Source organism: Aquarana catesbeiana, linkage group LG02, assembly GCF_042186555.1.
Source record: "Aquarana catesbeiana isolate 2022-GZ linkage group LG02, ASM4218655v1, whole genome shotgun sequence".
NCBI classification, from domain to species: Eukaryota; Metazoa; Chordata; class Amphibia; order Anura; family Ranidae; genus Aquarana; species Aquarana catesbeiana.
In genome coordinates this window covers 656,593,127-656,609,874 of record NC_133325.1, presented here as the reverse complement: position 1 = coordinate 656,609,874, position 16,748 = coordinate 656,593,127, and the positions used below count along the sequence as shown (strand labels likewise).

At 43.4% G+C, this 16,748-nt stretch overlaps 1 protein-coding gene across 2 annotated transcripts in view; it reads right to left on the bottom strand.

Moving 5' to 3' along the window:
* The window catches only part of LIMK1 (LIM domain kinase 1), a 213,222-nt gene that overhangs the window by 26,595 nt on the left and 169,879 nt on the right, over positions 1-16,748 (bottom strand). For both annotated transcript variants that reach the window (XM_073616568.1, XM_073616569.1), the window contains 4 exons: positions 11,365-11,470; positions 11,156-11,280; positions 6,934-7,117; positions 5,969-6,055 (listed from right to left, as the gene is read on the bottom strand). In XM_073616568.1, coding sequence (XP_073472669.1) covers positions 5,969-6,055; positions 6,934-7,117; positions 11,156-11,280; positions 11,365-11,470 — 502 coding nt within the window. The remainder of the gene's footprint in view (positions 1-5,968; positions 6,056-6,933; positions 7,118-11,155; positions 11,281-11,364; positions 11,471-16,748) is intronic.

Genomic DNA, 16,748 nt, shown 5'->3' with positions numbered 1-16,748 from the left:
ACAAAAACACACACACATCTTTGGGTTATGCTGCCAACTACAGGATTGGACACTGGCAAACAAAACAAAAAGGTAGGCCAGCCCAATGTATAACCCCTCCAACTACTAATAAGCCTCAAGTTTAGAGAAAAGCAGTGCCGAGGCTATGACCATAAAATAGATAAATAGATTTTATGGTGAGTACAAAAATCCTATTATCTTTGTAATCCATTGAGGGACACAGTAAGTCCTAAACCTTTGGGACTTCCAAAAGCAGTCCAATTGAGGGACGGAAAAAGACAGTCCAACTGAGGAGAGGGTAACACAGCAAACAATCACTAACAGGCCCAACATAACAACAGGAGACCAGAAACTGTCTGCAGCTCAGACAGCCACCTAAAGGACCTTGTTATAATGGGAAAGATACCGCGCTATAGTGAATAAAGAATTTTCTTACAAATCATAACCCAAAAAATTTTTTTTTGAATATTGTGAAAAAACATATAAGCTATCAGTTCAATAGCTACAAATTTCTAGCGAAAGCAGCTGCTCTATGTGAGATACACACACCAACATAAATAATAACAATAACAGTAGCGCTGCTATTTTTGTTATTACCTAAAGGACCTTGCATGAGAAGCTGGCATCAGATGAGGTTTAAACCTCCAATTGGTAGAAAGTAGAGAACATGTGCACAGAAGACCAGCTGGCAGCCTTACAAACTGGGAAACAGCTGCCCATTGTTGAAAGTCCTCAGAGGCGCTCACAGACCTAGTGGAGTGAGCCATAACAGGAATTGGAAACCCAATCACTGAGGCCAATAGCTTGAACAATTGTCAGTCTAAGCCACTTAGAGATGGTAGAACAAAAAGCCAGGACACCCTTACAGAGCTCACCTGTGGGGTAAAAGGCAAGAAGCAAGTCATGGTTCTTTAGAAGAAAAGGTCACCAGTTCACACCACATGCCTCACAGAGGCGATATCTACAAGGAATACCAACTTGTGAGTGAGAGAAGAAAGAGATACCTCTAATGTGTACAAACGGCAGCTTCTGATGTGCAGAGAGAACCAGATTCAGATCCCACAGAATCACAATGGAACAAATGAGGGGTGGTAGGGGGACCACATGGGAGACCCCCTGCACAAAGGTCTTAATTAAATAGCAAGGTCAATGGTCTTTGAAACAGAATTTAAATAACAGATACTTGGCTAAATGCTTCGCCAAACCTAACTGCAATATGGGGGGGGATTCATCCCATGGGGAAGCTCTTGGGGTGAAAGCCTCTAAACTTACACCAAGTGAAGTAAGCATTCCATGTCCAGTGATAGAACTTGCAGGAAGTAGAATTTCTATTCTTGAGCATCATAGGGATCACAGATTTAGATATGTCCCTGTCTCTTAGAACATGGGCTTCAACAGCAATAATGTTAAAGCCAGCAACCGAGAAGCAGGATGGCACTACTTGGGAAAGAGATCTGGATGATCTGACAGGGCCCACAGTGTGTCTGCTAGCAGTTATACTAGGTCAGTATACCCCATCCATTTAGGTCAATTGGAGGCAATGAGGATCACTATCCAGCAGAGAAGTCAAGAAAGAAATTTCAAGGAAGGACATCCATAGATGAAGGTGTACTGATCCCACAGAGTCACCAGAGCATCCATTGCTTCCAACAGTGGATCCCTGCAGTGGAACACAAACCTGTCTAGTTTGTTGTTGAACCTGGAGGATAGAAGGACCTTATCTGGCATCTCCCATCTGTGACACACTTCTGACAAGGTCCTCAGATCTTCCCCCTATACCCAGCTCAAAGATGAGAAGAAAGGACTTTCCTGACTCCAGAGCTTATTTCCTGATTCCAAACCTGAGATAGCCTTGTCCTTGGCGTCAACCAAATTTATGGGAGTAAAATAAGTTTTAATATTGGTGTCAGTGCCAGCAATAACCCCCATCATATGTCAGGGCTAGCAATAATCTCAAGCAAGGGTCAGCAATATTAACCCCAAGCAAGAGTAAGAGCTAGCAATAACCTCTGACAAGTGTTAGAACAAGCAAAAACTCCACAATAATCCCCAGCAAAATAATACATTCCAGCACAGTAATATCACAGTTATTTAACCACTTCCCGCCCGCCATATAGCAAAATGACGGGCGGAAAGTGGTTTCATTATCCTGACTGGGTGTCATATGACCTCAAGCAGGATAAGCTGCAATCCCGCGTGCCCCCAGCGCGGCAATCGGTGGTGTGTCAGTCTGACACACTGCATCTCTGGGCATGTGATCAGCTGTGTCTAATGACAGCTGATCACAGTGTAAACAGGAAAAGACGTGTATCAGCCTTTCCTCCACTCGCGCTGACAGATGCGAGTAGAGAAGAGCCTATCAGCTGCTCTATTGACGGGGGGGTCAGCACTGATTATCAGTGCAGCCCCCCCCCCCGAGAATGCCCACCGATGACCACCAGGGCTGCCCACCCAGGACCACCAGGGCTGCCTACCCATGGCCAGCAGGGATACCAACCCATGGAAAGCAGGGATGCCCACCAATGGCCACCAGGGATGCCCACCCATGACCACCAGGGAAGCCCACTAGAGCCCACCAGGGATGGCAATCATTGCCCATTCGGGATGGCACTCAGTGCTGCCTATCAGTGCCGCCCATCAGTGCCCATCAATGCTGCCTATACGTGCCCTCCAGTGTCACCTATGAGTGCCCATCAGTGCCCACCTATGAGTAACCATCAGTACCCCCCATCAGTGCTGCTTATCAGTGCCTATCAGTGCTGCATATATGGGCCACCTCATCAGTGCCAATCAGTACTGCCTCATCAGTACCCATCGTTTTTTTTATTTGTAGCGCAAAAAATAAAAACCCCATAGGTGATCAAATATCACCAAAAGAAAGCTCAATTTTCATTTGGGTACAGTGTCACATGACCGCACAACTGTCATTCAAAATGTGATAGCGCTGAAAGCTGAAAATTGGTCTGGGCAGGAAGGTGTACAAGTGCCCTGTATTGAAGTGGTTAAAGTGGATGTAAACCCCATGTTCAATATTTAGAGATACATACACCATGTGTTAGCCCTTTCTTTAAAGATCAAAAGTACACTATTTGTACCTGCATTTTCTCATCTCAGTGTCTGTCACAGCCCTCTGAAAAACCCCAGTCCGTGGGAGTGTCTACAGGTTGGAGCTCAGTAGGCGGAGTCCTCATATCACAGGACTCCCCTCCCATCTGTACACTCCCCCTTTTCCCATCAATCACACTAGCTCAGCTTGAATGCGTAAAATCAGTTCTCCTCATAAACACCGGGCAGCATTTGAGGCACAGGGGAATGCAGACTTTCATAGCGGGAGAGCAAATGTCAGGAATCGGTACACGGATACTGCCATGCTTATCTGTGCTTATCTCTGCTAACGGAGGAGGAGGGGGAGACATCACTGTCATCATTATCAACAGAGCCGAACAGCCTCACACAGATTTAATCCCACAGCTGCCAGGGAGAGTGCCCAATGGCTGGGCACGGTTACTGTGATGCCCTACTTTCAAGTAGTAGTTATACAGTAAAAGTGCCTAGCCGTTGAGGGGTTATTTGTATCCTCCTGCTTGGCTCTCTCCCTGGCAGCTGTACAGTTAAATCTGTGTGAAGCTGTTCTCTGTTAGCAGAGATAAGCACAGATAAGCACGGTGTTCTGTCGAGAAGTGCCCGGCTATCGAATAGTGCCCGGTGGAACTGCGCATGCGCCGCACAGAGCCGCAGAGCAGCTGAGCTTACGATCAGCTGTTGTCTCGCATGGCCGAGGCACGTTCATGTAGGTGAGGGACGGATATTTACATGAAGGGGCAGATATTTCAATGATGGGCAGTGCTAGGGGCGGAATTTGTATTGATGGGCAAAGAAATCTGCAAAATAAATCTTTATCTGCTATTCATTTTGAACACTTGCGGGGCATGTTTAGTCAATTGAAGGGCAGCTTTTTCTATATTGCATAAAGATTTATTTAGCAGATTTGTTTGGCCATCGATAAAAATTCCGCCTACAGCACTGGCCATCATTGAAATATCTGCCCCCTTCATGTAAATATCCGTCCCTCACCTACATGAACGTGCCCCGGCAACGCGAGACAACAGCTGATTTTAAACTCAGCTGTTCTGAGGCTCCGTTCTGCGCATGTGCTGCGCATACGCAGTTCTGGCCGGGCATTTTTCGATGGGGAGCACTTCTCGACAGAACACCGGCAGTGCCTCTCCTCGGACTGGAGCTCTTTTGGGAGCAATCTGTGATTGGCTGTGGGACCCACACCCCTTCTCTTATGCCCATGCATAAGTCTCCTAATTAGTCTGTCAGTCAGAGGAGAGGGAAGGTGGCGACCCAAATTTTTTTTTGTGTCGGTTTTCTTCACTGTAAGAAATCAGAGAGTATTGTAGTTGACTGGCTGCTCCTTTCCTTACCAGACTGGGGGCAGATGGATTCTATTGCTTTGTTGTGTGAGGTAGACTAATTATTTAAATGTTGATGTTTCAGGTTTACATCCACTTTAAAGTATAACATGCCGAGTGGTTACATAGAGAAGCTATAATACAAAACATATGCACATTTGGAGGAAAGGGTCCTTTGTTGGGGACACTACAAGTTTTTACTGATATCACAGATCTACTTCTACAACTTAACTAGAGTGCCTCCAAGAATAAGGAAAAAAGGGAAAAAGAAAGAAAGACAGAGGCTGCAGATTTCCTTATAATGTAGTGGTTTACCAGATGGTGGAATTAAATGTAAGAAGAGAAGGTAAAATGCAATTGTGTACTCGCATTTGTGAGGTTACTGAGCTCCCAACTGGGGGATCAGACAACCTGGAGTGAAAGCCTGCCGGAAATATAACTTTCCCTGTGTACAGAACGGTCACACATGATACTGAGCTGGACAATCTAACGCACTGCGGTCTCTGTATTCTGGTGTATTCACAATAAGAGGTATTTGAGCCCAAAAAATGGGAAAATGGTGTTAGCAGAGGCGCTCAAATTTGAAGGAGAAGCTGAGAAGTGGATTCTCCACAAATTCAATATTTATTGCTGAGAGAATAGTATAAAAACACTGTCAATGCATTTCATGGCACTAACCTAGCCACTTTCTCAGGATGGGTTTTCCTGACAACACCCCAAATGCAGATTGCTTCTGCCTGCACCCAATCGTATGGTACCAAAGTGCCATGTGGTCCAGTCTACAGTGTGTTTTTAAAAAGAGGTGCATGTACTACGTTTGGTGCAATGCAGTGCGATTTTGGCTTATTCAAATTGGTGGCCTGAAAATCGTGCCACACTGAGATTGCATAGGAATCGCACGGGAGTGTAGACCACGTTCCTGTGCAATACCAGTGTGAACCTGCCCCTAAGTGCAACAGTATTATCCATTCCTCCTTATGTTCACTTTGCTTTAGCACACCCATGCACCCCCCTGGTGCAACTACTGAAATACAACCTGATCCACTAAACCTGAGAGAGCCCGTTAGAGATCTGCAAGTCAGGAAACAAAGGAAGGTTGAAAGTTAGGAGGAAGAGAATGTAACTTGAGTTTGTAGCCCTGATACATCACCTCCTGCACTAAGGTATCCAGAATGCAACTTGTCCAAGTGTCCGCAAAGATCAACTGACATCCTCCCACTCTGGAAAGTGGAGGGTGCAATTGTATGCAGATAATGGCTTGTCTGAGGATTTGGAAGACTTATTTCAGACTTTGCAGGTGGATAGGGGGCCAAACTTGAACAAGACTGAAGTTTTACCAGATTATGTTTTGCTATCTGTGTACCATTGAGGAAATCTCCCACAGTGAAGGGAAATTCCCTTCTTATACAGTTTCCCCTGGAACAGGTGTCTCCATTGAAAGAATGGAAGTTTTGGCTAATCTTTCTATTGAGGAGCCTAAACAGCCAAAAAAGGAATAATAAATGTATTTTGTCATTTGGTATAGCACAGAGCAATGTAAGAAAACTTACCTCTTTCAAAAAGTCTCGTTGAGTTTCCTCATCAAACCGAATTAACTCCTTCATCACCATAACCTCGCCAGTCTGACGATGAGTAACCTGCAAAAAGAATATTTGGTGGCTGCCATCAAGTCTTGCTTATAGCTCTTGGGAAGATGGGAATTTATTCCACACATGCACATTTCTCCTGTTTTCATTTAAACTGTAGACATTGCTAGTTCTAACAACTGTTATTTAATACAGCTCATATTTTCCTTCCTACTGATGTCTGTGCATTATTTCTGATAAGTTTTATCAGTTCTTCCATGGAACCAAATGTTTCGACAGGGGTTGCACCTGCTTCACAGGACAACTCATTTGTAAACAAAATCTGCAAATGTTGGTAATGCTTTACAAATGCATCCAAGTGGTTAATGGTTTAACATATATTTAGTATGAATTTTTCATGATTTGTCAGAAGAAAGACAGTATTTAGTAATGACTCAGTAAGTCATTATTTCATGTTGGAAACGTAGCAGATAACACAGAAGTGTGTTGTTAGGCAGGCCTCTAAATTAGCATTTATTGCTAGTGCATTTGACGATGTGTAGTTATTTTCTCAACTTGACTCCTAATTGGAATGCCGATTGTGAGCCAGATCTTCTTGATTTCACAAATTCCCACAGACACGCTCCAAAATCTTATAATATGTCTAGAAGTTTGGAGGCTTTTATTATCACAAAAAGGGAAGGGGGGGTGAACTTCAAATTAATACCCATGGTTGTGGAATGGAATATTCAACAAGCTCATGGCAGTCATGTGTTTACAAAGTTTTGGCCATATGGCGTTGCTATTAAAAGATGTAATTTAAAGGTACTTTGTGAATGGACAAAGAGTGTACTAGAAACAGGCAGGTCTTTCATGTTTCATAGGAAATTGTATTCTACAAGAAACTTAATTGACAAAAGTTCACAAGACACAAGTCTAAAGACACTCACTTTAATTGCTTGACCAAAGCAGCCCCTTCCCAGGACCTCTCCGGGAATGAGGTCTGAGGGCCTGAATATGCGATGTGCACCTGAAACACCACGCACAGATTCAGAACGGCACATGTCTCGCCGTGAACACGATGGGGATCCCACGCAACTGGATCCAGGTGATCTGTCTATACTGCAGCTGCGCCTTTATAGAAAAAAAAGAGAAAAAGCAAGAGACCATTATACCCAGTGATCAGATATCTGCACAGGAATATTTTGTTGTGATGTTAACCCCTTCACGCCGACCGTACGCAAATTTGCATTCATGGCTTGAAGGGGTTAAACCAGGGTGATGCCTGCAGCTGCAGTCATCACCCCGGTGCCATTTTTTAGAGCGGGCGGTTGGCTCTTTAGTGATAACAACCGATGCCGCTCTTCCCGGGTCCCGCATATGCCAGCTAGGCTGAGACCTGTACGAAGCCGGATTCAGCTCCGATCAGGTCTCCGATGTAAAATTCTGGAATCGATGTCACAACGTCACTTCTGGTTTATTCGGCTGCCAATGGCGCAGATTTTTAAAAAATGACAGTATTCAGAATCAAAGTTTTTGCCGATCTGAATACTTTTAAGTGCAAAGGAGGGATTTGGAGTCCCATGTAGCAAAGAAAAGGCATACGTAAGTCGCGTCCGAAATGTAAACGGTGTTCAAATCACACATGTGAGGTATTGCCGCAATTGTCAGAGTGAGAGCACTAATTCTAGCACTAGATCTCCTCTGTAACTCTAACCTGATAACCGTAAACTTTTGTTAAAGCTTCACCTATTGAGATTTTTAGGTACCGTAGTTTGTCCATTCCACGAGTGTGCGCAATTTCAAAGCATGACATGTTAGGTATCTATTTACTCAACATTACATCATCTTTCACATTATACAAAAAAATTGGGCTAACTTTACTATTTATTTATTTTTTTTATTCATGAAAGTATCTTTTTTCCCAAAAGAAATGTGTTTGAAAGAACGCTGCACAAATACTACCGTGTGACAAAATATTGCAATGATCACCATTTTGTTCCCTAGGGTCTCTGCTAAAATATATATATATATATATATAACGTTTGGGGGTTCTAAGTAATTTTCTAGCAAAAAATATGGATTTTAACTTGTAAGCAATAAATGTCAGAAATAGGCTTAGGCGTAAAAGGGTTAAACCTTGCCACATTTTTTAAATATATAGCAGATCACAGGGGTTATGCTAAGACTAACATTGTTGAACTGTTACATATATCAGTCATTATATGCTCTATGAAAGCTTTTTTCAACCAGGGTTCTGTGGCATCTGGAGAGCCTTCTGTGATCTTCAGGAGTGCCTTTGCAGAATGACTAAAAATTGCGTCAAATTGTATTGTATAAAGTATGGATCAAGCTTGCCTTTTAGTTACACAAAGCCAAAATATTGTTAGACGATGACTGCACAAGTTGGGTATTTGCTTGTGTTTATTTATCTGCAAACCTCATTAAAGCTGGATACCAGGGGCGCAGTTACAATCAATGGGAAAAAAATTCTGATGGGACTTAAGGGTGACCTCTTTCTTTAGCACCTGGAAACATGAAAATGGGCTCCATTCACAAAGTGATATCTTACCATATCCGAGTATGTGATAAGATACCGCATAGCATTTTTCAAAAAGTTTTTAGCATTCACTAAAAAACGCTATTAAAATACTGCATGAGTTATTTTATGTAGTCATGCGGCATTTCAGTAGTGAAAGCCTTAGTAATTTACCGCTGGCAGTAGCTGGCATCCTTACCACAGGCTGTCAAGTAGCTGGTTGTTAATGAGCAGATAATGACCGGTGTCCTGAACAACCAGTAACTGTCATGATTGTTAAGGAGCGGGTGGCTGCCGCATCCTTACCAACCGTTAAGTCATCAGCTGACAGGTGAATGTAAAAAGCAAATGCCAGCTTTGCCCCCCCACCCCCCAAAGCACATTGTCCTCATGTTGATGGGGACAAGGGCCTCTACCCAAAACCCTGGCCAATGGTTATGGGGGTCTGCGGCCAGGAGGCTCATTGAAATATGGAAGCCCCCTTTTACAAGATCCCACCCCACCCCCCCAATGTGAATGAGTAAGGAGTGTAGTGTAAAAGAAAAGACATTAGACAGTTTTTGACAAGTCCTATATTTTAAAAAGTTTAAATAATGTGCCCTGGTGTAGATCCATTGTCAATCATGACGCCCACCGCCACCGGTGACTGGAAAAAGGAAAAATTAAGGTCCGCTCTGCCATCTGCCAGTTCTTAAATACCGAAGGGGTGGGTGCCAACTGGTGACCCCACCCACTTGTGATGTAATCGACCCATCCATGCCCCTGACCGATTGCGTCACAAGGGGGTGGGGTCACCTGGTGACATCACTGGGTGGCCCCGCCCCTTAGATATTTAAGACTTGTCATACAGCGAAGCTGGCAGATGGCGGAAAAAATACCTTTTTTTCCCCCTCTTTTCGGGTTGGCGGTGACGACATGCGTCGTGATTGACAATGGATCTACACCGGAGGACATTCTTTTTTATTTTTTAAAATGAAGGACTTGTCGAAAACTGTCTGTCTTTTATTTACACTACACATTTTTTTAATGGTGAATGAGTAGGGGTACTATGTACCCCTACTCATTCACATATGGGGGGGGGGCAGGATCTAGGATCCCCCTTTTTAAAGGGGGCTTCCAGATTCCGATAAGCCCCCTGCCCGCAGACCCCTACAACCACCGACCAGGGTCGTGGGGAAGAGGCCCTTGTCCCTATCAACAATTGTTATTTAATTACCTTTTTTATTTCAATACAATATATATAATATTATTATAACTTTTTGCATAGGTTGCAGGAACTGAGTAATGAAGTGAGGCCTCTGTGCGTTTCTCTAGCTCCAACTATAACCATGCTCAAGGAAACAACTTATTTTCATAAAAGCCACTGAATGTCCCACTGACAATAGATCTTAACCAGTTGCAGTAAGTAGTATGTTGGCAGTGAAAAAAGCCTCAAGTGCCCTGGTGCCCAGCACACGGCCTGCTGGTTCTTTTTGTGCTGCCTGCAAGATATTGGGCACCAGTTAGCAGCAAAGTGGCAGTGGTGTGTGTTCCAGCACCTGGCCCTGAAAGGAAAGCTGTACTGGGAGGCATAGTTATCCCCTTCGCAGGACAAGTAAAGTCAGGGCCTGGGGAGAGAGAGAGCATATGGGAGTGTGTGATCAGGTAACTGATCACCAATACAGGGGGCAAGGGGGATTACATTTTAATGCCAGTGATCAGCAGCGGGAGTTAATAGTACAGACACCAGTGCTGGGGTTATTATTGTGCCCATTGTACCAATGTTGGGGCGTATTATTGTGTTTGCTGACACCAATGCTGGGGGTTATTATTGAGTCCACTTACACCAGTGTTAGGGGTTACTATTGCACTCACTGACACCAAAGTTGAGGGTTATTATTGCGTCCACTGACACCATTGTTTGGGTTACAATTGTGTCCAGTGACTGTAATGTAGGGGAATATTATTGCACTCGCTGACATCGATTGGGGTTATTATTGCGTCCATTGACATCAATGTTGAGGGTTATTATTGCACTCACTGACATCAATGCTGGGGGTTATTATTGTTTTCACTGACACCAATGCTGGGTGGTTATTGTACTCCAAAGTCTTCAGTGTGCATTGTTATATGCTGAAAAAAAATGCGTTAGGACCAACATTTTTTGGTGTCAATGTGCGAAAATGTGCTGCTATTGTGCGGCCCTCTGGAAGTACTGGGGGCTGCACTTGAGGCCCTCTATAATTTTCAAGTTGATCACCACTGCTCTTGTCATTGAGACAGCACTACAGTCTTCTCCATGCTCCCTGACAGTCGCAGCAGTGGAAAATAATTCCATTTCTGATGTATGGTAAGTTTCCAATGAAGGGGAGGAAGAAGAATTAAATAATGATGGGAAACTGGTAAGATTAGCCCCTACAACATGGCATTTGAGGGTATAGTTCAAACACTGCATGGTAACAAATTGCATAAGACTGGTATACTTACATACAGACTCAGGTATCAAGTTTAAATAGATATGTACACAATTTTTCAAGCATCGATACAAGATAAGAAAACCGACCAAAATAACACATTATTCTGGTTATTTTAAATATTTTATCATAATAATGACATTTCCACAAAACTTTGTGCCACAAAAGAAAATGTCTTACGTGACTGGTTTCTGACGCCTGACTCCGGGCTCTGTGCATGGAGTGGATATGGCATTGTTCTCATGAGGGTCATGCTCAATAGTCAGCTGCAAGAGACGACTGGTCTCCTGTATTAAGACATCAATCTGGAGAAAAAGGGAATAGGGGAAGCTTACCAGTATTGCAGAAGACAAAAAAAGATTCAGAAATGTTAAAGATTGACCACTCACCTCATCAAGTGGAACACTGCGAATAGGGGTACCATTAATCTCCAGTATTCGGTCCCCAACATGAATTGAACCTTGAATGTCAGGACTAAGACAGCCATTGTCTATCCTGAAAAAAAACAACATACTGTTCGTTTATTCATTATGGTATGAATGAATGTATAATAAAATGTGTATGCATTAGACCATGCATGCACTGCTTGTGGTGGTTGTGATCATCTTTTGCAGTGGTCACCACATCCTGTCTACACCCTGTACATATATAACCAAATATTTCTGAATACATACTATAAAACATTATACTACCAGCGTTAGGACTTGTGTTGAAGGTTTAAATGGGTAAATGCAGCCAGGCTCAGATGGCCAGCTGGAGGAGCCTCTGGGGGGCCCTCAACTCAGACCCTGGCTCTGCAGTTCCCACAGTGGGTGTGATTGCCAGTGAGAATGATACTCAAACTCCCTAGACACATGATAGACTGCATAATTTGGACTTCACAGTATACATCAGGTGAGTGAAGACCTAGGGGGGGATGGGGGCAATATTATCCAGATGGCAATAAAAATGAAAGGACTAATCTAATGCGGGGGGGGGGGGGGGGGTGATGGATGATTATAGGTGTGCTGTACATTGGGGAAAGGTGAATAATAGAGGAGGGATGTAGGTTGAGATCTGTTATGGAAATTTTATGAAGATGTATTTTAATATGTATTGTCATAGTGTCTCCCAGTGTTAGTACTCCCGCAGCCCGCTCTAAAGAGCTGACTGGGGCAGACTGACGCTGGTTGAGATCCGTTTGGTAGTGGAACACTTCCTGAGGTTGGAGAGAAGTGTTTGCAGAGTGGGGATATGTCTGCCAGCGAAGGGTTCCTGTGAGATGCACAGAACGATCGTCTGGGGGGATGTGTTCGCTCTGCAAAGACATTATAGGTTTAGCGGATGTGCGCTCGTGTCACCCCTGTATGCCTGATCAACATATTTGGTTTGCCATGGCATGCACCTGCAGATAATCTTCCATCAGCAGAAACGGTAGTATAGTCCGGGTATGCGTTGCTCTCTGAACAACGCAGAATAAGGGCTCACGAAAAAAGGTAAAAATGGGAGCCTTTGGGTGCATTATGTTCAGACAGCGTCCATGATTTAACCCAGCCATGCGGCTTCCATTGCCTAGCTGAGGATAGCTTACAGAGACAGGGGGCAAAAAAATCATACACGCTGCCCATGCCCAGACACGTCCAGAGACTCCACCAGTCATTGTTCATTGGTTGTTGTATAAACTCATATCCTGCCAGGTCATATCCTCTTTGGTCATATCCTGTGAGGTCATATCCTGTGAAGGAAGCGATTGGCTGTTGGGGCCAGGACTTCCTGTTTCTGATTGCTTTTGTTGTCTTTGAATAAAAGAGCCAGTGCACTGCTCGGCAGGCAGTTGGAGGAGTGATGGAGCTAAGACGGTGACTATTTCTGTTTACTTGGGGAAAAGGGGAGACACAGGTTGTTTAAGGATGCATTATACAATTATGCTGAAAGGGCGCTTAATAGCGCAAGAGTATAGTGGAATTTCCACAACAGTTCATTGGCGGGCCATGGTACGAGTGAACAGATCCTCCTTTACATCGGATCAATCTTTGTCCGATGCTTTAGGTAGGTTCTGCTTTGCAAAAAAACTAATTTTTCGTCTTTTGGTATAATGCTTGTTATGTGTAAGTAACCGTATGTTGTGTATGATTTGTCAGTATTGATTGGGATTATTTGCCTCTGCTATGGGACCCATTTGGTGCAGCCTGGAATGTGTGTGTGACTGAGCAGTTTGTTTGGGTGGCTGATGATTGAATTTGTTTTGGGGCTGCCATGTGGCTTGCTGGGGGAGAGTGGCCAGGCATGGCTGTTCCATCAATTACAGTGGGGACTGTTGGCTACTCCCTGTGGACAATAGCATGGGGGGAATCTTTTTGTTTTGAAATAAAAAGATCATGCATGCAAGCACCACTCAAATGTTTGGTTTCTCATGGAAGCTGATGGCAGAGTAAGTATATAAACTTTATTTGGGAACAAGAGTGTATGTTTGAGATGTGTTATTTTGTGTTTTATGTAACGTTGTTGTTTGATTGGAGAGCCTGTGTTGTTGGTTGGTCAAGGTCCCTAGTAGTATATAGCCTAAAATGTTTGTAAGTGTTCATTTGGTGTCTCAAATGTGTAATTTTGTGGGGAGAAGTTTATGTTTCTAGTGAAGAAATCTTGGTTTTGGAGAGATCAGCAACTGCATTTCATGTGTTGGTGTTGTGCCATGTGTGCCCTTTTGTCGTCGACCATTTTGCTGTCTACCATGCGGCCCAGCTCTTATGGTTGCCATGTGGCTGTGGCTTGATCTTCGTTTGTTGCAACTACCATTTTGTGTCCGCTGTGTTTTGGTTTTGGATGGAATTGCTCTGCTTTTGGGCCATTTTTAAAAATGTGATTTTGGTTTGTAGAGGTGCAGTTTAAGGATTTATACCGTTTAGCCTGTCAATCATCCAGAGTGGAAATTGCTCCAATTTCAGGGGTGAGACTGGGTCGAAGGCACCATTTTTGGTTTCCTTTGTGTGTGTGTGTGTAGCCATGCGGTCTGAGCACCATTTCCTTTTAAGTGAATTCTGTTTTTATACTTTTTACATACTTTTCAGTGAAACTGTTATGTTGTTTGTATTGAGTTTTGGGTTTGAGTGGGGTCTCTACTTTGCACTGAATTTACTAGCTTTAACTGAGTTTTTGTATTTTTAGTGGTGTGTGTTATTTTTATTTTTAATTGTTTATAGCCTGCAGTAGAAAAGAAAGGCTTTGGTTGACCTCCTTGAGCCATCTTTTTGCCGGAATTTCAGTTTTTGGCTTTTGTTGATTTTTTGTAGATTTTTTTTAATGTCTTGATAGACATAATTTGAAACTAGGCTTCCCCTCCCTCTTCCTGTTCATTGATATTTAAATAAACCAGTTAGATGGGTTTTTAGAGCTGAGAAAACAGGAAGTTATTCACAAGATGTGATGTATAACAAGAAGTTCTTTGCAGGTGTGCAACAGGAAGTTGGTGGGAGGAGCTTGGGGTCTTTTGACTCGTGTTTGGAAGTATGTTTGATTTTTAATTTAATTCCAGTTGTTTTATACTGTAATACAGTTTTGGGTAGAGAGTAAACTAGAGGCATCCATGTTTTTGTTGTAACATCTAGGTACAGAGAGAAGCCACATTGTTCTGTAGAGAAAGCGGGCGTAAGTGTGCTGTTTAGTTTAGTCTGGCGACGCAGTGTACGGTCGTACAGCGCAATGCGCTTGTGTATGCATACATTGTGAGGGGTAGAGACATAATTCGGGGGGTGATCTGTGGTTGTTGACTAATCATATGGCATAGTTAATAGTTGGTTGTTAAAAGAGTGGTACTCTGTAGTTCTGTGCCAAAAGTGTTGGGATAACAAGCCATAGAGTTGATGCCTCGGTTAGGGTTTCTAGTTGGGGGACTGGACCAGATATAGTGGTTGTAGTCCGTAAAAGAAGGCACCGGGCGGTGCTCTCCTAAATGGGTGCAATGGTTTCCCTGGACGCAGGGGTAAGACAATAAGCCAATTCGAATAGCCATGGGTAATGAGCAATCCGTGCAAGGGAAGGGATGCTAGTTTTGGGGAAAAGGCCATTAAACCCCTTAAAGATTGGCATATATGGTCAGAGGGTACAGTAAGGTGTATTCCCTTGGAAGGTACTTTTGATGTCTGAAGGTACGAGACCCAGAATAAAAATACCTTGGAAGTAGTTTAGCTGTGGCTTTAGAAATCTGTAATGATGAGTGAGTTGTTGGATGTGTAGTACACGCTTGTGTGATTAAAATTCTCAGGCCTACCTCGAAAAAGGTAGAGCCCGCATCAGTCTAACATTACTACAATTTGGCAAGGATGGGGGGGCCTGGCAGTACCATACTCTAAGATGTACTTTTTGGCATCTCAGCTGCAACAGCTTGCAGTATGGGATCTACATGACTCAGATAATCCTATTACACAGCTGGTGTCTCCCACCAATCCCATACTAACTGCTGGCTCACATTTGGAAATGGGTCTGCTGGGCATCCCTTCGTCCTCCCCAACAGCAATACTACTCCAGAAGGTTTAGAAGGCAGTCAAAAGAGAACTAACCATAGATGGTCCAATGGAGTTTACTCCCATTTGGAACAACCCCAACTACCCTGAGATATCCAAACTACAGGGATTCTCCCTTTGGTCAAGAATAGGGATATTGTTCTTTGCACAATTATATGATGGCAATGTACTCAAATCATTCGAAAATCGATGCAGGAAATTCTCTCTAACTTGGAAACAATTCTACCAATACCTCCAACTCAGGCATGCGTTACAAACTCAGATACGGACGGTTAGTCAAAATATCACTACATCTTTTCTGATACAGGAGGTCCTACAAGCTAACAACCGCAAAGGTGTGATATCACAAGCTTATTCTACCTTAGTAGCCACAATTCAAAATCCTGCCCTACTTAAATGTAGAACGCACTGGTCCACGGATGATATAGACGGAGATCAGTTATTGGCACGTTTTAAAATTAGACCCTACCATTGGTCCATTTATACAAAAAAAAACGTCCTTTACGTTTAAACGTGCCAGGTCCATCAAAGACAACTTGGTATCTAGCGAATATGTGGGGGGTGGGGCAGGAAAACGAGATCCATGTAAACGTGTAGGAACCTTCCGGTGTGGCGGATGCCCGTATTGCCAGTTTATGAACACCAAACCCAATATCAAATTACCCGATGGTAGCAGATACACACCAAAACATTTTGCTAACTGCAAAACAATTGGTGTGATTTATTTACTCATGTGCGACTGCGCAAGCTACTATGTGGGAAAAACGAACCAGGAATTCTGGTTCTGAGCCTACCGCCATATAATTTCTATGAAAACGTGTAATCCCAGTTTACCACTGGGCAGACACGTCTCCAATTTTCACTCTGGGGTATTTCCCAAGTTGTCCTTCCTGATTTTGGACCGCGTCCATCCAGGACTACGTGGGGGGGACTGGAACAAAATCCTGTTGCAAAAAGAACAAAAGTGGATTTTTCCTCTCCAGGCCACCAAGGCACCAGGCCTCAATGATACCACGTCTTTTAGACCCTTTTTAGAGGGCTTTACTTCGGGGGGCTCCGAGTGGGAACCCCCTGATGTGAATACGCCTCTTTTCCTGTAGAATTATCAGCATTTGGATGAATTTGTTAAGCCAACAATTATCTGTAGTTGGATAGGGATGGTGATAGAAATGAGCTATGTATGAGTTAATGTATTTCCCTACAATAGATCATTATTATTTTTATTAATAAGCTAGTAACTACAATCACTCTCAAGAAGTTTCTCTCCCCTTCCT